This window comes from Ascaphus truei, chromosome 4 (genome assembly GCF_040206685.1).
Source record: "Ascaphus truei isolate aAscTru1 chromosome 4, aAscTru1.hap1, whole genome shotgun sequence".
NCBI classification, from domain to species: domain Eukaryota; kingdom Metazoa; phylum Chordata; class Amphibia; order Anura; family Ascaphidae; genus Ascaphus; species Ascaphus truei.
Genome location: NC_134486.1, coordinates 53425797 through 53448828, shown reverse-complemented (window position 1 = coordinate 53448828; position 23032 = coordinate 53425797). Strand labels below are relative to the sequence as shown.

The 23032-nt window shown below is 43.9% G+C and overlaps 1 protein-coding gene across 6 annotated transcripts in view; it reads left to right on the top strand.

The window, feature by feature from the left end:
• Nucleotides 1–23032, top strand: part of THADA (THADA armadillo repeat containing) — a 438996-nt gene that overhangs the window by 107013 nt on the left and 308951 nt on the right. For 5 of the 6 annotated variants that reach the window (XR_012800897.1, XM_075595760.1, XM_075595761.1 and 2 more), the window contains exon 26: nucleotides 16889–16980. The exons of the other annotated variant lie outside the window; for it this stretch is intronic. Coding sequence is in view for 4 of the 5 variants with exons in the window: in XM_075595760.1 (XP_075451875.1) it covers nucleotides 16889–16980 (92 nt within the window). In the remaining variant the exon portion in view is untranslated. The remainder of the gene's footprint in view (nucleotides 1–16888; nucleotides 16981–23032) is intronic. 6 annotated transcript variants of the gene reach the window in all.

The following is a 23032-nucleotide window of genomic DNA, read 5'->3' as shown; positions in this document are numbered from 1 at the left end:
ACAAATACAATTTCTGTGACAAAAGTCAAAGAAGTTTCACTTACTATGCGCGTGCACAGCACACACAGCTTTTTTTCCCCCTTTATTTTGTTCACTAACCTCTTGTGTGGAACAGTATCAAAAACCTTTGCAAAATCTTAGACCTCATCAACTGCATTACCCTGCTCTAATTTCCTACTTACCTCCTCTAAAAAACTAATAAGATTAGTATGGTATGACCTATACTTCATAAATCCATGCTGGCTTTTACTAATCATTGTGTTTTCCATTAGGTATTCCTCAATATTATCCCATACTAAACCTTCAAGTAGCTTTCCCACTATTGGTGTCAGGCTTACGGGTCTGTAATTCCCCGGTTGTGATCTAGCTCTCTTTTTAAATGTAGGCAGCGCGTCTGCTTTATGCCAATCTTGTGGCACTGAGCCTGTGGAAATGGAGTACTTGAATATTAAATGTAGGGGTTTGGCTATTACTGAACTTAGCTCTTTACGATCTCTTGGATCTATGCCATCGGGGACAGTTGCTTTATTTACTTAAATGTTATCAAGCCGCCTATGAACTTCTATCTCATTTAACCAATTGTTCGTTAATATAGAGGTTGTGGCTTCCTCCTGCGACACTACTATTGCAATTGATTCTTCCCTGCTAAATACAGAGACAATCTCCAATAATTTACCTGCACATCTCACACTGAAAGGGTCCTATATTTTATTTTCTTATTTTTTTGTTTTTAAGGTACTTAAAAAACTTTTTAGGGCTGACCTTACTTTCTATTGCAATCCTTTTTTCATTATCCATTTTTGCTAATTTGATGGCCCTTTTGCAACTTGTGTTACATTCCTTATGATTCTGATATGATGGCACTGTCCCTTCTTACTTTCAGAATCTAAATGTCTGCCTCTTTTCTATTTTCTCCCCTACCTGTTTATTTGGCCACATTGGTTTAGACGTGTTTCATTTATATTTGCTACCCAAGGGTATACACTGATAAGTGTGCTTTTCTATCAATGTTTTAAGGCCTGTCCATTTATCGTCTACATTTTTCCCTGCAACACATCATCTTAATTTATTCCTTGTAGATTAGTCCTCAGTTTATTAAAATCTGCCTTTCTAAAGTTTAAAGTCTTGGTTGAACCCAAGTAATATGGTTTTTGCTAATTTATTTCAAATGAGACCATGTTATGATCACTGTTAACAAATATTCAGGTGCGGGAACATTTGGGTATTACTTTTACATTGGTTGATATTACCAAATCCAGTATTGCACCTCTCCTGGTTGGTTCCTCAATAATTTGGGTCATGTAATTGTCTTTTAGCACACCCAAAAACCTGTTTTCCTTCGTTGTAATGCTAATCTCATTGCCCCTGTCTATGTCTGGATAATTAAAATCACCCATAATGCAAACAAGGCATAGTTGTTATGCCTTTTCCATTTGCTTTATAGCATATCCCTACAAACATTTTCTTTGTACTTTTACCGTCACTGCTAATTTCTATCCACAAGGTCTCTCTTTACATTTTCATCATTTCCTTCCTAAACATCTACCCTTATAATAGATTTTAGATCTGGTTTGACATATAAACATACTCCACCTCCTCATCTATTTGCTTGATCCTTCCGAAAAAGGCAATAAATGAACTGCCCAGTCATGAGTTTCATCCCACCATGTTTCAGTAATGCCTATGATATCATACTGCTCCCTTGAAGCTATTCATTCCAGCTCATCCCATTTTATCATTAGCAAGCATGCATATAAGGCTAAGGCCCCGGTCACGGCGCTGTAATGCGCGCCCGCTCTTTTGGCTGCGCGTTCCGGCGATTCCCCGGTCTGCAGCTCACTGCAGGAGCAGAGACCGGGGGGGCGTGGCGGAGGAGTGACGGGGGCGCAGCCATGACGTCACCCGGCAGGTTCGCCCTCATTGGCTGAACCGCCGGGGGGCGTGCCTAGCCGCTCGACGCGAGTTCCTGCTCTCAATTCTATTGGGAGCAGGAGTAGCTCTCGCGCGAGCGCTGCGGCCCCCCCTCGCAGCTGGCCCGGCGCCGTTGAGGGGAGGGCTCTCGTGAGCGCAGCGTCCGCCACAGCGGATGCTGTAGCAGGCAGCGGGGGCAAGGCCTAAGGTTTTTTCAGTCTGTGCTATTATCTTATCTGCTCCTGCCTTTCTACTCCAAGTGGATTTAGGCATTATACGTTTTCTGCTTGACAAATTCCCACTTTCCCCCCATTCTATCTCCATGACTCTTTGCTATTTCCCCCATCCCTGTCTATTCTATTTAGTTCATTATGTGGTTCTTGTCCCTCCCCCCTCCATCCTAGTTTAAAATCTCCTCCAACCTGTACATCAGTGTACTGACACACTGTCCACATCCAAAGTTGCCTACCCTCCTCTTCCAGTGTCCGTGAGGACCTTTTTAAAGCGGCAGTCCAGGTTGCTTTTCTTGCTTTGAGTAGTTTTGTTTGACTGTTATAAGTTCAAAGCAGGAGGTCTCCGGAGCTGAACACCATTAATTAAGGCTTGGGGGCCCCATGCTTCCAGAGACACCCCCGTAGGTGCTGCCAGTATCTTTGAAGTTTAAATGTCCAGGTCACATGGGCGCCATCAACGCTCTCTATATCCTTGGATCACCACAAAATGGACTGCACGCCGCCGACGACGCGAGTGCCCCCTGGGTAGTACAGGTACTGAGCCATAGTGCTTTTCAATTGTCCTGCTTACCTAGGTCACTGACCTCCTTAATCCACACACTGGTTTGGGTTGCTTATATTATGATGTAGTGAGGGTCTGGCTGACTCCACAATTACCCTACCAGATGTCTATATATTTCAATGGGGGCACTCTAACGCGGCCGAGGTTAACCCTTAGTGTGGACCTCTATTAACACTGGATGTCCTATAAGGACTGGCATTCAATTGGAGCATCACATTCACCTGCTTCTATGTCACATGGGCCAATAGGAAGCCGCAACAGATAACATCCCAGCTTTCTAAGCGCCACCATTCATTGCCTGGCTGCAGAGATACCGGCACCCCTACGGAGGGAAGTATCTCTTGAAGCGCGGGGCATCCAGAACGGAAATGAATGGGGTTCAGCTCTGTAGACCTCCTGCTTCAATCCTATATAGAAAGAAGAAAAAACAAGCAATGCAACCTGGATTGCTGCTTTAATTAAAATGAGGGTAAGTCTAGATGTATTTTAAAACATCCAGTGCCAGAGCGTTGTAGGCACACTTGTAGGAGAAGAGTTTGAACCAGGGAAAGCCTGATGCAGGATGGTTATGGTTTGGCATATTGGCTGAACGAATGTTTGGACTGAAACCCAGATTTGTCATCTAAATTAAACATGATCTTAAAATGAAACGGCAAATATTGCAATATTTGCATTTCAACGTGCAAGTTGGATGTCTTTCATGCTACCGAAGCCTATGACCGTTGAACTTCATTCACCCCTTCATTGCCAGAAAGATGTAGGTCGCCTTGCATTGCTGGCACTCCAGAGGTTAAACATAATCGTTAAAAAAAAAATAACTGCAAATAAAAAAACCTAGCAACACAAGTCAATGTTTACAAAACGTTAAAGACCTTCTGGGTACTGTAAGGGTTAAATAAAGTTGTCAGACTTGGCAACAGCTGTCGGGCTTTATGAATATGGTTGCAAAACCCAGCACGTAAGTTAAGCACAAATACGGCTGGCTATCTGTGGGAAATAAAACTTGAAAACGTGCCGGCTCTGCTCAATGGACAAGATAGGCATCATAAACTGATTACTAGCAGAGAGAGTTATAAGGCTCCTTTGTGCTCTGACAAAAGCTGGGGTTTTATACACAAAGTGTCACTTTGGTTTAATGCTTCTGCTGATTAGAATGTTGTACACTTTCAGCAAACTGCTTAGCTGAACATTCAGTAATAATGCGTTCAAGGACACAAACACTGAAAGAATAATAAATAGGAGTGGAAACAATTTGAAGGCGTAGAAAGAAATTGTAGCCTTGTACGTATCGATGCAGTTATTTAAATAAAATAAAGTGAGTGTGTGTTGATTTATGTGAATATCGACGGTCAGAACCTTTTGAGTTTGAAATAAAGCTGTTGCTGACCTGTAATGACCATAGGAGAGTTCTGCTTTCCACGTCTGCTCTGCTAACTGGCTCTCCAGAGGCTGGTAAAGTGGGTAATTCTGCATTTCATTCAACCTCAAAGGCAGAGCCCTTCCCGTCTTGGCCATATCTTTTTCTCCTAGTTGGAAATTCAACATGTGACTAGGATTTATTACGTGATGCTTTCATACTTGCTATACTGTTTATGCTTTATTGCAAACTACCTCTACTTTTCATCCTGATCACCAAGTCAATTATGATATCCTCTGATCATTTTCTATTCTTGGTTATCTGAAACCACACATTTATTAATTTATGGCCCTGTGCTCAAATCAGTTTTGTGATTTGGGTGCTACTACGTGTGACCGTCGTCTCGAAGTTAAGTAATTCTGCTATCCAAAAAGAATTGGGATTTGAAATGTCAACATGTCTTTAAAACAGACACCATTGGTAATTTTCTAGGATTTAATTTGTTACAATTTCTAATATTGAAGTTGCAAAAATGTCTTCTGAGTTACGTATGGGCCCCTTACTAGCGCATAAACAGAGCAGATGTGCATTTTTGTAGCATTTGGTTTTTGGCTTTTCTGATAGTTTTTCAGAGATCATTTGGCAAAATTACTAATAAAAGCACGTCTGTCAGTTATCACTCCATGGTAGACATGGGCATCGACTCTTTGACGTTTTCTTTCAATAATCCTTTTCTTGGTTGGCAGCTCTCAATGTTTTTAGCTACGTACTCGTGCAATTCTTATTGTAAACACATTGTAGACAATGCAGGCTACTGGTGTTTGTAAGGATGAATATTAAAATAAAGGTGACACCCTTTACCACACAAGGTATGTTCATTATTCCATCTCCAGACGTTTTGAATGCCATTACAGCCTTTACGACCTCTGTTGAAAGTGTTTTCCGTGAGACCACTGTCCATTCAGGAAATAAGTACTTGGCTCCATGCTTAACTTCATTCCAGCTAAAGAAAATGAACCTCTTGTAGCTTTCTTTAGGTCATTTAGCCTTTTTGTTACTACTTTATGCAGTACATCTATTATGTCTATATCCCGGAGATATGACCTTCAGAACGAAGCACAACTGTGCCTATACAAGTAAGCAACCTGCTGGCTTTAACAAATTGTTTGCCTACAGTGCTTTCTAGTCTTTAGTTTCAATAATACACGAGTACATTTTCCTTCTGGTGGTTGACACCATTACATTGTACATGGCACCATTGATCATGTGTTGAGTGTGGAGGTTATTGAGGTTCAAGTGCATGATATTTAACTTCTTACATATTACACTGTAGTTGTCACACTGGTGACTTCCTTTGATTTATCTAATGTAATCTAATCTGCTATACCTTGTAGATCTTTGCATTATATACAAAAATGCATACATTACTTATGTTAATACGATAGTCTGTTAACTACAAGGCTCTTGATTCTCCCCCATACATTCAGGCAGAGTCTAAGATATGTTTAAGGTGTTGGCCTTCAATACACCCGAATGTGACTTTGAGTACACATTCAGTGCACAGTCATAATAAGCAGTTTAAAGTGAATACACTATAATGCGCCATATGGCTTATTACAGTTTACCAAGTATGGCCCTGTATCTCTTTAAGTCTCCCAATGTTCCTTTCCAAACCAATGGATGCAGATGTTTGGATATAATTGTAAAGCCCTGGCAACAAAGCTGTATAAATTCATCATATTGTATTTGACGTGACCTCTACCAGTAAATTCATTCTGCCTTGGGTCTTGGAAGCTATTGTATTTACTACCCTTGCCAACCACCCTCTCCATCAGTAGTTTTTGTTTTGCCCTGCCGAAGTCAGTCTTCTTGACCTGTAGTTACCAGCCCCCTCTCCACATCCAGTTTTGTTAAATGTGACTATATCAGTCTTCCTTCAGTTATCTGAAACCACACATTTATTTATTTATGGCCCTGTGCTCAAATCAGTTTTGTGATTTGGGTGCTACTACGTGTGACCGTCGTCTCGAAGTCAAGTAATTCTAGTATCCAAAAATTTCTTCAGACGGTGATCCAAGATCTTTAGGGTCTTTGACGCCTTCCTCCTGTCGGATTCTGAACGTCCTTTTCTTGGCCTTTGGCCAAAAGGCAAGCAGGAAAGTCCAAGGCAAAGGTTTTTTGGGTAAAGCCTACTAACCCAAGTCGGTTTAGAAGATGACTAACTACATACAAAAATGTGCACAAGACCAAATGAAAAAGTGCTGCGCTGTGTGAACTGTGCATAAGTACAGCAAGTGGCATACATAAGCACCCTAACTAAAATGAACGGGTGGGGTTTCAAAATTGACGTGCTCTCCCAGCCAAAAGGCCAGAGTACAACGATGAGTGGGGTCAAACGTGCACCGGCGCAGGGTGCCTTTCTGTTCTCTGTGCTACAAAGCTTTCACCACTTGTGCAAGTCTGCCCTGTTAGATGCTCTACTAGGACCCCTTTCAGGTGCACTAAGCCTGAGTTGCGTAGGCTATGTAAAAAAACTCAGGCCCTACAATCCAGCTTCTCGGCCAGACAAGAGTGTGTGCCAATATCTGTTCCATCCCTGCCACAGATAAGAACAGATACTACAATTGACCTTGGCAAAAAGACAGTGTGTTAATAGAGACTGATTACATTGGTTTGTGGTGTTGAAGGCACTTCCCTTGGCTCTTTTAATATCCTTGGATGAATCTTGTCTTCCCCAACTGTCTTTCACTTTCAAGTCTATAAATGTCCCATTGGGACATTCCACTTCTTTAAGCTGATTAATGTTTACCTCTGTTTTATGGCTTATTTACATTATTATATTGCAGTCCCTCACCTTCATCTTCTGCGATAAAGGATGAGCCAATGTAATTATGCGTGGTGTCTGCTTTTTCTGTTTCATTGGCTACCACACTGGCCAACATTTGAAAGCTTCTTTCAGGTAGATTTGGGATGAAAATGCAGGAGGTTTCTAAAACTTCAGTTGACATTTATTGGGCTGAGGGTTTTGTTTCAGGGACTATTCCTCATTAACAGGAAGTGATGGGCAGTATGCTGTGTTCATGTCCCCATCTCTTATTTTAACCATTCTGCTCTTCCTTTGGACTATTTTCTTGCACTTCTATGCCTACAGTAACAATGCCTTTCTCCAGCCTTTATTGTCTGAGCCATCTTGTCCTCTTTTGGGCCCTTGAAGTCGTGATTGCTTAAGCTCCTTTCCTTATGTCTCGTACAGTTCTTTGTCCACATTTTGTTGTAGCATTGTGACTATTGAATGGTGATCTGCCTGAGAGAGGTTGGGACAGTCTGAATCTTGCCTTTCCTAACTCGGCATTCTTAATGGTATGATTCTTTCAGACAGTGAGCATTGTGTGTTGTCAGGATATCAGCATTCCTAATTGTTCAAAAGTTGTGTACCATGATTAGATAAATGGTATGACTTGCTTTCCCCAAAGTATCTCCTGTTTGAACGATTTCCATCAGGTACAAAATGAGCGAAAGAGAGAATATGCAAATGTCACAAGCAGATTTGGAGGTCCTTTTTAAAAACACAAAATATAAAAAAAAAAGAATAGATATGTAATTGTTTTTTAAGGGGGGGATGAGTGTGTGTTTTTATATACATTATATAGCTGAACCCCGTTATAACGCGGTGCTCGGGGTCCACATAATGAGACCACATTATAACCGGGATCACGGGGGGGGGGGGGGGAGGCTGCCGGAGTGGGAGGGAGGCGGGGCCGGCAGCATCAGAACGGACGATCCCAGAAACGAGAGGAGGTGTGTGTGTTTGGGTTGGAGAAGTCTGTGTGACAGTGCAGGAGAAGCTGGTGGAAGCCGGTGGTGAGTCTGCGAGAGGGGGGAGCGGGGGAAGGATCTCACACAGTCTGGAGATGCCGGGATGTCAGCTGACTCTGTCTGAATCCCCCGGCCCGGAGCCAGCCCCCCTCTCCTCCCCCCCGGCGGAGGTACAGTGACTTATCCCTGATTGTTTCCCTTGTTCTCATTTCCATTCCCTTGTTATACTTGTTCCTAGTGTTTGGCCCTTCTGTGCTCTCCTCTAGGATATTTACTAGTGTGAAGGGTGTCCTTTGATGAGACTTTTGTGATATGTTCTCCCACTAAAGTTCCCCTGTACTCAAGCGTTAGGAGGACCATTGTTAGAGTGCTTTTGTTTTCTTTGTGGAACTGTTTATTTTTTCTTCCCATAGGGATGCCTGGTCTATCTCTTCCCACCTAGTCCTCCCTACCAGCTCGTTTTCTGCATGAATGACATTCCTCTGGGCCACCAGCCCCTTGGTTCTTGTAGAGGGATTGATTCCTGCCTCACTGATTAGTCCCTACTCACAGCTGCCATCTAAGTACTCCTAACCTGTAGCCCAAACTACATTTCTTAACCTCATTAGTCTGTAGGGCACTACCTACATTACCTTCAGTTAGATAATACAACAACTCATGCTGATTAATCGCTAGCTTATTCAAGTGTGTGTGTCTCCATTAGCAATAAAGCATTGAAAAAAAACGAGAGCAGCATTAAGCGGATCTGCATTGTTACGGATCGCGCTATAATGGGGTTGAGCTATATATATATATATATATATATATATATATATATATATATTCTTCAATTGCTTTCAGTTACCCTTTGACACCTCTAGCCATAAAACACATCCACACCGGGGGAAGGACAAGCACAGATAACATTCCAAGAGACACTGTTTTCAAGTTATCCTTGCTTCATTCATTGTAACACCGCCGGAAGAAGAGATCAGTGTATCTCGAAAGCTCGCACAAATAAAAGCATTTCGTTAGCCACAGAACGGTATCATCTATTTATTTTTTGATTATTGAAGCTCGGCTAACACGGTACTGATACCTCTACATATATATATATATATATATTTTATAATATAGTGCAGAATAAATGAGTACTTCAGTATTAGGTGATACCTTTTTTTATTTGAACTAACAATTGATGTCATAGGACAAGCTTTCGAGAGTTCTCCTCTTTATCCTCAGCTCAGCAATACTGGTTTACAATGGTATGTATGGCTAAAGCAGAGGTTAGGAAAGCAGGGGAAAAAAGAGATGTAGATAAGGTGGGGTGAGAAAGGGATGTCTGAAGACATTGGAAAGGTAATAAAACGGTGACAAGGAACAGCATGAGGGGGAAGGGAATGGGGGTGGGGGGGAAGGTGTGGATAAGAACATTTCTCACCCCACCTTATCTGTTCTTTGAAGTGAAACTTCATTGGGAACACCTACCACGTGAGCAAAATTGCCTGGCAGTAAATGGAGTTTATGGAGAAGGAAGTCACTGCTGACGGAAGTGATGTCACTGCTGGCAGAAGAGGTTATCAGTGTTGCCAGCTTCCACCAGGAGGAGAGAGACACACACAACGCTGGGAGGGGGGCAGACCGCTACGGGCCATTCACTCATAGCACCGGGGGAGGGGAGGGGGAAGAGAGGGGGCGGTATGCTCCGGGCCTCTCACTGCGCCTGGGCGGGCTGCTCCGGGCCACTCTCAGCACCAGGAGGGGGGGTGGGCTGAGCTGGGAGGTGGGGCGGCTGCTCTGGGCCACTCGCTCACAGCGCCGGGGGGCGGCCTGCTCCGGCCCACTCACTGCGTCGGGAGGGCTTCCCTGCCCCGGGCGACTCACCCACCCTGACTGCGCCACTGAGAGAGGGGGGGCGTGATGCTCACTGCGCCGGGGGGGAGAGATATCGGGGCTGATCATGGGTGACTCAGACAGACCCACCAAGGTCAGTCACCCACCCACCCAGGTCAGTAAGTCAGTCAAGGGGTCAGTAAGTCAGTCAAGAGGTCAGTTAGTCAGTCACCCACCCATGTCAGTAAGTCAGTCACCCACCCAGGTCAAGGTCAGTAAGTCGGTCACCCACCCACCCAGTTCTGTAAGTCGGTCACCCAACCACCCAGGTCAGTAAGTCGGTCACCCACCCAGTTCAGTAAGTCAGTCACCCACACACCCAGGTCAATCAGTCAGTCACCCACCCAGCTCGGTCAGTAAGTCACCCACCCAGGTCAGTTATTCATTCACCCACCCACCCAGGTCAGTTACCCACCCGCCCAGGTCAGTCACCCACCCACGTTCAGAGTGAGCGTTTTGTCAGGATCACCCCAAAAGAAAGAAGGAAATAAGTGTTCAACTGTATGGCAGTTCTGAGGGGGAGGGAGTCTTGGCTCCTTCAAAAGCCTACTTACAGTGTGTCAGGCAGTTTGAGTGGTACTCTGTTTTCAGGGTCAGGTGTATGATGTGTAGCAGCATGATCTCGGGATGAAGGAAAAGAAAACGATAGTGTAGACCAATATAAAATGTTATCTCTAGGATAAATGGACAGACAAATGTACTCACATTATGTACATTTGGTATGGGCACATAAGTGTTGGACAGGTGTGATCGTCGCGCCGTGGAGGCTGGAGTTTGCGCCGTTCCCAGTCCCTTTGCAGTAGTTCCTGGCAGCTAGGGAAATCCTTTGGCTTTGCGTCCCGCGTCACTTCCGGTCGGATGGATGTCACATCTGGTTGATCGCACCCGGAAGAGATAGTGAGGCGGTGAATGTGCAAATCCTCCTAGCATCTTCAGCAAGGCAATAGCTCAACGCGTTTCGCAGAGTTAATCAGCTTCATCAGAAGCAAAGAACTCCCCCCTCAGAACTGCCATACAGTTGTACACTATTATTTTCTTCTTTCTTTTGGGGTGATCCTGACAAAATGGTCCCTCAGCCCTAAAACTGATCTGACACACGTCCCTTCAGGGGTTACTGCCCTGGTCATACGTCTAACTATTGTACTGTGTTGTGGGCAGAAGGTGAAAGTGATGGAGCGCAGTGTTGGCAAGCAGCATCACCCCATGTTGCCTGTGTAGAATAGGGTTGGGTCCCCTCAGCTGGGACCTTGGAAAGAGAGGATAGAAGAAAGTTATTAAGATAAAGTTTATTAATGCCGTGTGTTAAAATGCAACCAGTTTTAAGTAACAAACGTATTGTGCCTCCTCAGCACTGTAAGTATGCAGCTGAGTAAGAAGTTGTAACCATAAAGATATGCCAATAAGGAATATAGTTAATAGTGTTCATAGAATAGCGTAGACTTCATTTGATAACAGTTTGGTTATTAATGATAGGTAGGTGCCCTAGGTAGACAGGACATCACTGTACCCTTACTAGAAAGAAATTACATTCAGGATCCCCTGAACAGGGATGTCTGGGGTATAATAAAGTTTCACCAGTCGGAGAGAGACAAAGAGTTATAGATATTCTTGGTAACGGTGGACAGGAATAAATAGTTGGAGACATCCCTGGTAACTAGGGCAGGAGGTAGGAAAGACAGGTACGGTAGCCTGCAACATCCTTGGTTATTAGGACAGGAGTGTGGATAGCCAGTTACATATATCCAATCCTGGCAACAAGGGCAGGAATTGGGTAATACAGTTTACATAGAGATAACTATTAGAGTACAGTTATAGAGTGGTAAATAGAGAGGAACTGAAACAGAGGTACTGTAGCTATTAAATTGTGTATTGTATGTCTTTATTTATATAGCGCCAAAAGTGTACTCGGCGCTTCACAAGAAGAATACAGTACAGGGAATTAAAATAATACATTAAGCGCAGCAAAAACAGACTATAGGAAAAGAAATCCCTGCCCGGAAGAGCTTACAATCTAAGAGGTATGATGGGAGACTTACAGAGACAGCAGGTGAGGGAGTAAGTGCTGTAGAGGGGTGTGCTTGGCCACAATGTGTGGTAGGAGTAACTGTGGGACAATAGCCATGAGTGCAGGCTATTGGGGTGCTTAATTTGTGGGGTGTGTTTTAAGGTTATGTTGCATCCATAGTTAATAGAGAGTACCAACACCATAGATAATGACTCAGGGCTGGGCATACCTTCTTTCAGGTATGCTAAACAAATGTAACAGTCCAGTACAGGATAAAGTTAGTAACAGAAACACTTTATAATTCTAGGGACCCAGACAATAGGGTGATGAGGGAAAGTTGTGTTCATACTAAGCAGTATACCTCCTCGAGTGTCCGGTGAGGGATGCGAGGAAGATATGTGTTAATAAAGTCTATCTTTTTGTTCAAAATGATAAAACTCCTGGCACCCATCTTTTAGTTCCTTGAAACATGGCCGCAAGAACCATAATTTTGGACTAAGGTATGCACCATGGGATGCTTTATTACCCACATGTTGTAAACTCCCTCATCAGCCAGTCAGGCAGGGAGGAGGGTTATATATAAATATATGCTGCTTCCACTACAGCAAGGGATTCTGGGAAATGACATGCAAATGAGCACACAGTGCCACCTTTTGCTTCAAACCCATTTAACATGGTCCCCTATACGCTTAAGCTTGCTGCATTTCACAGCTTTGAGCACAGCCTGGGTTCAGAGGCATAGCCAGCAAACCCACCCACAGACAGCCGTTTCGACCTTAATAGGTCTCCTCAGTGGGGGTTGGTTATACTGGCTTTGCAAAATTAACCAGGGATAGGTTTCACCACACTTAGTTAAGTTATGGTGGGTAAAAAAAAGCGACAAAAACCCTCCACAGTAAAGAACAGTACTGCTTCACTGTGGAGGGTTTCTGTCACTTTTTTTACCCACCATAACTTAACTAAGTGTGGTGAAACATATCCCTGCTTCATTATATATATATATATTTGGTGGTCACATATAACCCACACCTAGGAGCCCTACGCAAGATCGCCAGGAAACTACAACCCATCCTCCAGGAAGATACAAGACTGCAACAGGTCTTCCCTGAAGCACCCTTATTATCATACAGACAAGCCCATAATCTCAAGAATATTATGGTGAGGAGTAAAGTATTCAGCAGTACAACTGAATGCGGGACAGAACCATGCCAGGACCCAAGATGCAAAACCTGCGCAATGCTCTACACAGCGGACACAATACAAATACCACACAGGAATCGGGAATACAAAATCAGAGGAAGGTTCACCTGTTCTTCCAGCAATGTCGTGTACCTCATCATGTGCATGAAATGCCCAGGGGGCTGCTACTACATAGGTGAGACAGGGCAGGGGCTAAACAAGAGAATGAACCTGCATCGCCACAGCATCACACGCGGTACAAGAGACAGTCCTGTTGGCGAACATTTCTCTGCCTCTGGCCATCAGATGAACGATCTGAGGGTTGCCATACTCAAAGGTAATCTTAAAACCCCGAAAGAGAGACGGTTGCATGAATACAAATTTATGCAACTGTTCGGGACACTTAGCAGTGGCCTAAACAGAGATCGAAATTTTATGAGTCATTACTGACAGTAGTGAACGCTCGTCCCATAAGCGCTAAAGGCCATGTCTGTACATACTGTGCTATATGTTTGCACACACAGCTGTCTCTCACACATACTAATACTCCTTGTTTTTCCATCCCTATACACCAATAGGGACCACTAAGTATCCACACACACTTTTAGTTGTGCTACTAACTCTCACATTTCCACACCCACCCACACCATTTATATCCAGTCCCACTCCACACACACCTTGTGTAAAGCACTGTATATACTGTGGTCTCTCCATTCATTTTTATTCACACTGATACACATACACACTCTTTCTTAACTTGCTTTCACAGTAACCTTTTGACACCTCTAGCCATAAAACACATCCACACCAGGGGAAGGAACAGCACAGATAACATTCCAAGAGACACTGTTTTTAAGTTTACCTTTTGCTTCATTCATTGTAACATCGCCGGAAGAAGAGATCAGTGTATCTCGAAAGCTCGCACAAATAAAAGCATTTCGTTAGCCACAGAACGGTATCATCTATTTATTTTTTTGATTATTGAAGCTCGGCTAACACGGTACTGATACCTCTACATGGATATATATATATATATATATATATATATTTATGTGACAAAAAATGGCCGCGCACACCGACCAGTATTGCCTGATGGATCAACAAATCCTATTTTTGCATTACACCCATGACATGCTGATACTTTGATACTTTCACCACATCATTATATATATACAAAACAAAAAGTAAGCGCTCTCTATAGTATTCCAATAGTGTTGTGAATCATATAAATATATATAATCAAAGTAAGGTGTTTGTAATAATAATAATCAGTGTAGTGTCACAAAAAAGTGTGTACATATGAGTGTAACAATTCAAATAATCTAAAAGTTCTGTGAATACAGTGATAATTGCAACACAAAGTCAATAGGTAGAGTCCATATAGTGTATAGGACCATAAATAAAGGATTTAAGGTGCCGTGACAGTTCCGCAGCTTCTATGAGGATGAACCGCATCCACAAGAATCTATTTGGGAAACAGAAAAGAGCCGCGTGCCACATAACATAAATCCGTGTTGAAATTTATTATCAGAAATGGGAGGTAAAAATAGCACACTCACAAGTATAGCTAGAACATGCGCAATGAGAGATAATATCTCGGATAGATGGTACTCATCTGAGGCTTCTTATACTCCGTAGGGACGGACAATCACTCCCAGTCTGGAATATGTGATGAAGTAAGGGAGTCCTAGCCTTGGAAACATCCAGGAAACAAAGAAGCAACAGAGTAATCCAATTTGTATCAGCTACCACTCTGAATTGCGCAAGTGTCTCGGTACACTTTCCACTCATGGAGACATAATGACGTAATACGTCTGAACATCCGGGACCAGAGTGGTAGCTGATACAAATTGGATTACTCTGTTGCTTCTTTGTTTCCTGTATGTTTCCAAGGCTAGGACTCCCTTACTTCATCACATATTCCGGACTGGGAGTGATTGTCCGTCCCTACGGAGTATAAGAAGACCCAGATGAGTACCATCTATCTGAGATACCACTAGCAGGACCCCCCCTTTCTTCTGACCACGCAGCACCTCTAATTTCCACACAATACCTATTTCAGCCAGCCTGCAGTGACAAGTGCAGCCTCCTTTACGTTGGACCATGCGCTGAAACTGCAGGCTGTGGGAAGGCTGCATGCCTGTAAGTCGCCGCCGGAGCATTAAATCTTGCGCCCCACAATTCCGTGTGCCTGCTGCTGCTGCGCAGCAAACATCGGCAGCCCATCACATGTATCCCCTTGTTCTCATCCGGTGCTTCCTGACGGGCAGAAGGCATGGACCCTTGTGTAAAGATCGCAGTGTCCTCAACTACCATCTTCATACAGACCAGCAGCATCTCTCAGATAAAGCTGTTTTTGTGTTTTATTCTCACAATTATCCACTCTTGCATTCTTTGTTTTTATTCATTCATTGCTCATGTTATAACATTTTTATCTATAAAGTTGTCCCTTTTTTTTTATTTTTTGCTTTATTTTTGCGCCTTCTTTATGTGTTCTTTTTGAGGTTGCTGCTGTCTGTCAGCTGTAAACGCAAGGCATTGCTGGGCACTAGATCAGTGTCAGGTGTCCCGTTTGGCCTAGGGCGGCTCAATTTCTTCCCTCGTATGCTTTTGCCGCACTCTGGGGCCTAATGGAAATGTAATTGCCTGTGTCAGCCGCCTTCTTTCTGCCGCCCTCCTGCTCCTTTGATATCCCAGCGTCAAATGACACAGCGGACGCCACGACCGTGGCGACACACGGCATCCCGTTGCCATGGCAACGTGACGGCGCGATGTAGAATGCCGTCAGGTTTCCATGGCAACATGCGTCTCATTCAGGATGTTCGTGGCGTGATTTGAAGCTGGGATGCCAAAGGAGCAGTAGGGCGGCAGAAAGGAGGCGGCCACACAGGCAAGTGCCATTGGGCGGCGGATTTTGAAATCCACTGCATCACTAGATACAAAGCACCTGCTCGGCCTACACACAGCCTAAATTTTTCAGTGCCAAGTCCAAGGAGGCTACTTGTCCTGGGCAAGGGGCCGAGTGGATTTTTCCAGCCCTGCACACGCCTATTTATATCTCTCTGTTTGATTTTGAGTAATGTTTCCCATTTTAATGCGTATTAAATGTTTTATGTTGGTAATGCCTGTGTACAAGGCATTGGCTGGTCATTGATGCGTGGACTGCATTTAAGGTCGTTGCCCATATCATAGACCTTTAGTCGTATGTAATGAGACGGCAATTAATTACATTTTCCCTGTGAATTATAACTTGATGCACACACTTCCTAAAAACAAGATGGAAAATGCATACAGCAGTCAGATTAAATTACTCTGATTTAAAGTTTATGAGCGATCAGTTTCTCCTGGACTTGTTCGATAAACCTTATCCGTGCCGGGAGGAACGGCAGTGCACAGTGCTGCTCTAAGAGCAGAGGTTCTCAACTCCCGTCCTCAAGGCCCCCCAACAGGTTAGGTTTTCAGGATATCCCCGCTTCCGCACAGGTGGCTCACAGCCCCGGCTTCAGCGCCGGTGGCTCAGTCTTCGATCGAGCCACCTGTGCTGAAGCAAGGATAGCCTGAAAACCTGACCTGTTGGGGGGGATCTTGAGGACTGAAGTTGAGAACCTCGGCTCTTAGACATCCTTGGACAATAAAATAAAACAAAGCACGGTTTCTTAGCTTTAAAAAATGGTAGATATAAATACTTGATAAAAATGTTTGTTTAGTATTATTGTGGTCAGGGGTGATAGGATTGCTTCCCATTCTTCCTCCTAAGTTTGCATTTTACGGAATTGGAAATGGGGTGAACATAATATACTTTACGTAACAAATCTGAATATTCTAAATAAAGGCCTGCGTTATACCTGGCTCCTTCCTTCTGGGGGAAGTTTTGAACAAGAAAATACTGTAGGCACCTGAAACTTGTTTTTCTTATTATTTCCCCTCCCCCCCCCTTTTTATGTTTACGTTAGGTGAGAAATTCCTCCACACTTCTCTTCAGCACACTGATTACACGAATATTTGGAGTTAAAAGAGGAAAAGATGAACGTTCCAAAAAAAATAGGTGAGCACCACTTGAAACGGACATCGCTTGTGAAAAACAATGTCTCGGCCAACACCAATTTGAGAACGCTGCTTGCTTTCAGGGTTTTATCTGCCGTTTAATGTTACAAAAACATTTCTAGTTGTTTTAGCTGCCTTCATTTGCCAAGCCTTAAAAACCTGCATTGAATATGTAATCTGCTGCTTAGATCACCAACCCCTCTGTATGTAATTAAAGAAAAAGTAATGTGGCCAAGCATATTAAATTAATCACTCTTAATTTCCCCCGTCTGTAGTGTTTTGGAACTATTTCAGTTTTAAGCAAATCTAGTTCTAGAGTAAGGCCACTGAGTGTGACTGCTGGTATCACCTCGCAATGTACAGCAGGATGCAGAACCTTGTGTCCACCTTTTTTTTTTTTTTTTTTAACTTGTATTTTTTATTTTTGTGAAAATACAGCATATATACATTTTATTTCCAGTACTGTGACATGCATTATTCATATCTCTTATGTATAACAGCTGAGCGCAAACATTGTCATCAAAACATAGTTATAAGTATTGACATAATCTTAAATAATAAATAATCATAAAGTAAAGTTAGGTGGGGGGGGGGAGGGGAAGAGGGTGGGAGGGGGAGGGAGGACGGGATGCCGCGACTCTGCTCATCGCCTCCGAGACCGATGTCTAGTTTAATTTGTTGCTGCTGGGTGGGCTACTCCATCACCGGAGAACGCATCTAGCTACTATTAAAGCAAAACGGTGGAACTCTCCACCCCAGGGATGTCTGTCTGGGCCAGCCAAGGCGTCCAGACTTTTAGGAAATTTTCGCCAGTGTCATTGACTAAACTTGTCAATTTTTCCATCTGGCATATGAACCAAATTTTGTTCCGAATTTTGGGGATAACAGGAATTTCACTTTGTTTCCATAATGCTGCGATCTCGCACCGCACGGCTGTAGCAAAATGAGCTATTAGTTTAAGAGTTGCCTTTGAGAAGCCCTGTCGTGCTCTTCCCAAAAGGAAGAGCCCGGGGTCAAATGGGATGTCGAGGCCTAAAAGCCTCTGAAGCCAATTGATGATTTTTTTCCATAGTGGACTCAGCCGGGGGCAGGACCACAGCATATGTAACAGATCAGCGGGTTCTCCACACTGTCTAGGACAGAGCGGAGAACTACCGTGTACAAATTTGGATAGTCTAAGCGGGGTGAGGTACCACCTCATTAGGACCTTATATGCGTTCTCCTTTAATGTTGTGCAAATCGAGCTCTTAGCAGCTGTTGTTGCTATTTGTGTCCACTCGTCTAAATCTAGGGTCTCCCCTAAGTCTGTTTCCCATTTTAGCATGTAGCCTAGTTTGTGGGTGACTTTAATTCCAGAACCGATCACTTCTCTATACATCTGCGATGTGAGTCCCTTCGTATTAGTCTCATTCAGACAGAGCTTTTCGAAAGTTGTCAATGGTGGATATGGGGTTGAGTTGTTGTAAAAGGCTCTGATCTGGAGGTATCTATAGAATTCTGATTGTGGGATATTTTTCTCTTCTCTAATTTGTGCAAATGATATGAGTTTGTTGTCCACCACCAGATCTTGTAATCTCATAATATTATGCTGTTTCCAAATTTGAAAGTTAGCGCTAGGCATACCCGGAGCAAAGTGTGGGTTACCCCATAGGGTTGTCATCAGGGATTTTTTGGACGTAAGTCCGCATCGAAATTTGGTAACATCCCAGATTGCTAATGAGTTGGTCATTGAGGATAGCGGCTGAGGTATAGCGGATTTTCTTGCTATTTTTGGAGTCCATAATAGGTTGCTTAGTTCCAATGGGGAACAGGCTTTGCTTTCCAATGCGACCCATCGCTTCAAATCAGGGTTTGTTTGCCATTGGGAGAGTTGACATAATTGGGCCGCTCGATAGTATGAAATTAAGCAAGGTACTGCTAAGCCCCCTTCTGTTGGGTGTTTCATTAGGATCTGACTATTTATTCTAGGTTTTTTGCCTCCCCAAATAAATGTAAAAATGGCGGATTGTAGATCTCTAATTTCCTTCAAATTTAACGGTACTGGGAGGGTTTGGAATAAGTATAAGATGCGTGGGAGAACATTCATTTTTATGCTATATATTTTTCCTATCCAAGAGATATTGAATTTCGCCCACCTTCTTATATCCTCCTTCAGTGCTTTAATTAATTTGGGATAGTTTGCTTTATAAATTGATTTATATTCACTTGTAATAAATACCCCTAAGTATTTAATTGCCTTAGGTTGCCAGCGAAAGTTGAAGTTTAAAGAGATCAGTTTTTCTTCTGGTTTTGGAATGGTAACGTTCAGGGCTTCTGACTTTGACTGGTTTATTTTAAATCCTGAAATTTTGTTGAACTTATCTAATAGGCTGAAGAGGTTAGGGAGGGAGGTGAGTGGTTTAGACAAGACCATTAGCACATCGTCAGCATAGAGGGCTATTTTGTGGGATTGATTATCTAATTTGAGACCGGAAATATCCGGATTCTCTCTCACATGTGCCGCTAACGGTTCCATGCACATGGCAAAGAGTAAGGGCGAGAGGGGGCAACCCTGTCTCGTGCCACTCTTGATCTTAAATATGTCCGAGGGGTAGCCTTGGTGCATCACTTTGGCTGTCGGACCAGAGTACAGCGCCATAATAGCTGATATTAATTTATTCTCGAAACCAAATGCTCCAAGTGTAGCTTTTAAGTATGCCCAGTCGATCCTATCAAAGGCCTTTTCTGCATCTAGACTTAACACCATAATTTTTACTTTTTGCGATTTGGCTACTTCTAGCAGATCAACGATTCGACGGATATTATCTCCCGCTTGTCTATCTTTAATGAATCCGACTTGATCTGGGTGTATTAGTCTAGGTAGGATCTGACTTAATCTATTGGCAATCAATTTAGCATAGATTTTAATGTCCGTGTTGATAAGCGAGATAGGTCTATAACTTTTACAATCTAATGGGTCTTTGCCAGATTTATGAATTACGGAGATTGACGCTTGGAGCATGTTTTCGGGGAAGGGTTGTCCTGCCAAAACCGCGTTGAACATTTTGAGCAGGTATGGGGCCAAAATTTTGCTGAATTTTTTATAATAGAGGCCCGAGAAGCCATCTGGACCCGGGGCCTTCGAGGTCTTAAGGTTGTCTATAACTAGATCTAGCTCTTCTATGGTAAAGTCGAGACTCAGTCGCCCTCTCTCCTCAACCGTCAGCTTTGGTAGTTTTGAACTCGAGAGAAATGACTCACGAGATCGTTCGGTATTTTGGTTATGTACTATTTTATCCCCATTATATAGTTTCTCATAGAATGACTTGAATTCTTCAACAATTACAGATGGATTGCCAGAGATAGAGCCCGAGGATCTTTTAATGGCTTGTATACTATAATTAGGGGGTCTGTCTCTCAGTTTGTTGGCGAGCATAGTATCTGGCTTATTTGCTTTATCGAAAAATTTCCTCTTTGACCAATTCAGGGACATATCAGCCTGGGATGTTAATAGAAGATTTATTTCTATTTTGGCATCTCTTATTGGTTTGAGTAGGTTGGGGTTATTGGATTGTTTATGTTTGTCTTCTAGGGTTTTCAATTTAGGTTGTAGTAAATTTAACTTGTATTCACGTTCTCTCTTTTTTCTAGACGCTATACTAATAAGTGTGCCCCTGAGCGTGGCTTTATGAGCCTCCCATAGGGATAGATAGGAGTCTACTGAACCATCGTTCAGTTGGAAAAATTGCTCTATTTCGTTGGCCACTAATTGAGCGGTGAAAGGGTTCTTTAATAGGGCTTCATTAAGTTTCCAGTTTGCTCTAGGTCTGTCCAGAATTAGCTGGGTGCACCGTAGCTCTATAGGCGCATGATCTGACCATGAAATATCATGGATCCCTGTATGGGAGATCTGCGGGACCAGTCTGCTAGAGATAAAGAAGTAATCGATTCTGCTATAAGTTGAATGCGGGTGGGAGAAGAAGGTATAATCCCTGTCGTGGGGGTGTTGTTCCCGCCATATGTCTAGCAGTTGGTTTTTTGCTAGACCCCTACGTAGGGCCTTTGGGATAGCCTTTGGGTAACGCTGAGTTTGATGTGACCTATCGAGCTTGGGATTTAGAGCTAGGTTAAAGTCTCCTGCTACAATTATGGGACCCTTGGCAGTTGTATGTAGTTTGTTGAAAAAGGTCGTGAAGAATTGTGGCTCTTGGATATTGGGGGCATACAGTGTTGCCAATGTTAGTGGTTGATTATTTAGGGTGCCTATTAGGATTAGGTATCTGCCTTCCTTATCTTTGAGGGTTTTCTCTAGATGGAAAGGGCATTTATTGTGAAAGATGATGGCTACTCCTCGTTTTTTTGTAGTAGACGAGGAGGTATAGAATTGTCGGAAGTGTTTGTCCAGGTATTTTGGAGTGTTCTTAGAGCTAAAGTGTGTTTCCTGGATTAGGATAATGTCCGCCTGCTTTCTTTGATAGTCAGTACAAGCTACCTTTCTCTTGCTTGGGCTATTGAGGCCTTTTACATTGTGAGATAATATAGTCAGCCCCATGGTAAGATGTATTGGAGGGCTAGTGTAAGTGGGATCTGTGTGTTATACAGAGTGGTGGGGTGTGGTACCTGTACATCCAGTGTCTTTGGAGCGAGTGTGTTGCAGAGGCGGTCATTGATTTCGGACAGATGTCGCGGCATTCCGGTGGGGAGGGGAGGGGGAGGAAAGGAGACAAAAAACATTAGTAACATAAACAACAGTGGAGAACCAATAAGGGTCAAAGACTCTTGTGGATCTCTTGCCTTTGGGAGGGCAAATTGCCAGCAATTATCTGCACAGCCTGTGCAGTTGCCCCTGGAGTTTGGGGCATGCTCCTCCCAGAGGACTTTGTGGCTTGTCCTATAATAAGCTAGGACATGCCATGTCGGCTTCATGACGATAGCCAGGGAAGGGAGAAGACTCCCCCTCGACTTTTGTGGATGAAAATACAACTAGCGTGAACTTTGCATAACAACAATTTTTTTTTTTTTTTTTTCCCCATTATTTTTATTTTATTTTTTATATGGGGATAAGGTAACCCAGAGACCAGCCAGGCGGACGCTATGGTGGATGTCTGCATTAAGGGGACAGCTACCTGTCAGGAGAGTAGTTCCTCATAGGGAGGGATTTATACTAGGGGGGTCTCAGCTGTGGGATCAGTGCTCTTACGATGCTAAGAAGGGCATTGATAATGTGGAGATCACTAGTTAGCACCTCTAGCTCACAGTCCCTCCCTTGCTTGTCTTCCCCAGGTATCGCACAATATATATATAATACAGGCGGCAGGGGGGGGGAGGGGGCGAACCATGACTCTCTTTCTATATAGTGGCGGTCATGCCCCGTGTCCCGTCGCCCCCACCCCACCCAACCCCCTCCGATAAACACTGACCCACCCCCCCCATCACATTGGGTGTTCTGTGCCACTATGCCCATGGGTGTGCACATTCCCCCCAGGACTAACGGGAAGTCCTTTGTGATGACGCCTCCATGACGCCGCAGGATCAGCTGTCCACACCGAGGGGTGAGTTGGGCGTGGATATGGGGGGAGAAGCGGCCGCCAGATGCGTCAACCGCATATATCGGGACTCTTTAGTGTGCCCCCTGTAGGGAGTGGGGGGCGCCCCCGTCATCTGTGTCTCCCTCTTCTGCAGTGCTGCATGGACCCTTCAAGATGGCTGCTGGCCGCCTCCGAGTGCAGAGCGCTTCCGCGGGGGTAGCAAGATGGCCGCCGTCTCAAACCAAACTTTTGAAGGTCCCAACTTTATGGACAACGTGGATGGACAAACGAGCAGTCCAGTGGTCGTGCCGCTTTAAGGCTCAACTGGTTGTTGCCGGACCTCAGTTAAGGGCCATATCCCGTGACTTGCTGCGTTGGCGAGTCACTCGGTTCCAGCCCGGCTCCGGGGAGGCTGTTTCTGCGACTTGCAGGTGCGTAATTTGTTCCTTGAGGCCCAGCTTCACTAGAAAGCGGTCTTGGTCTTCAGGGGAGCGTAGTATGTGTGCGGCTCCATTCTTTAGGACCTGGAGACCGAAGGGGAATACC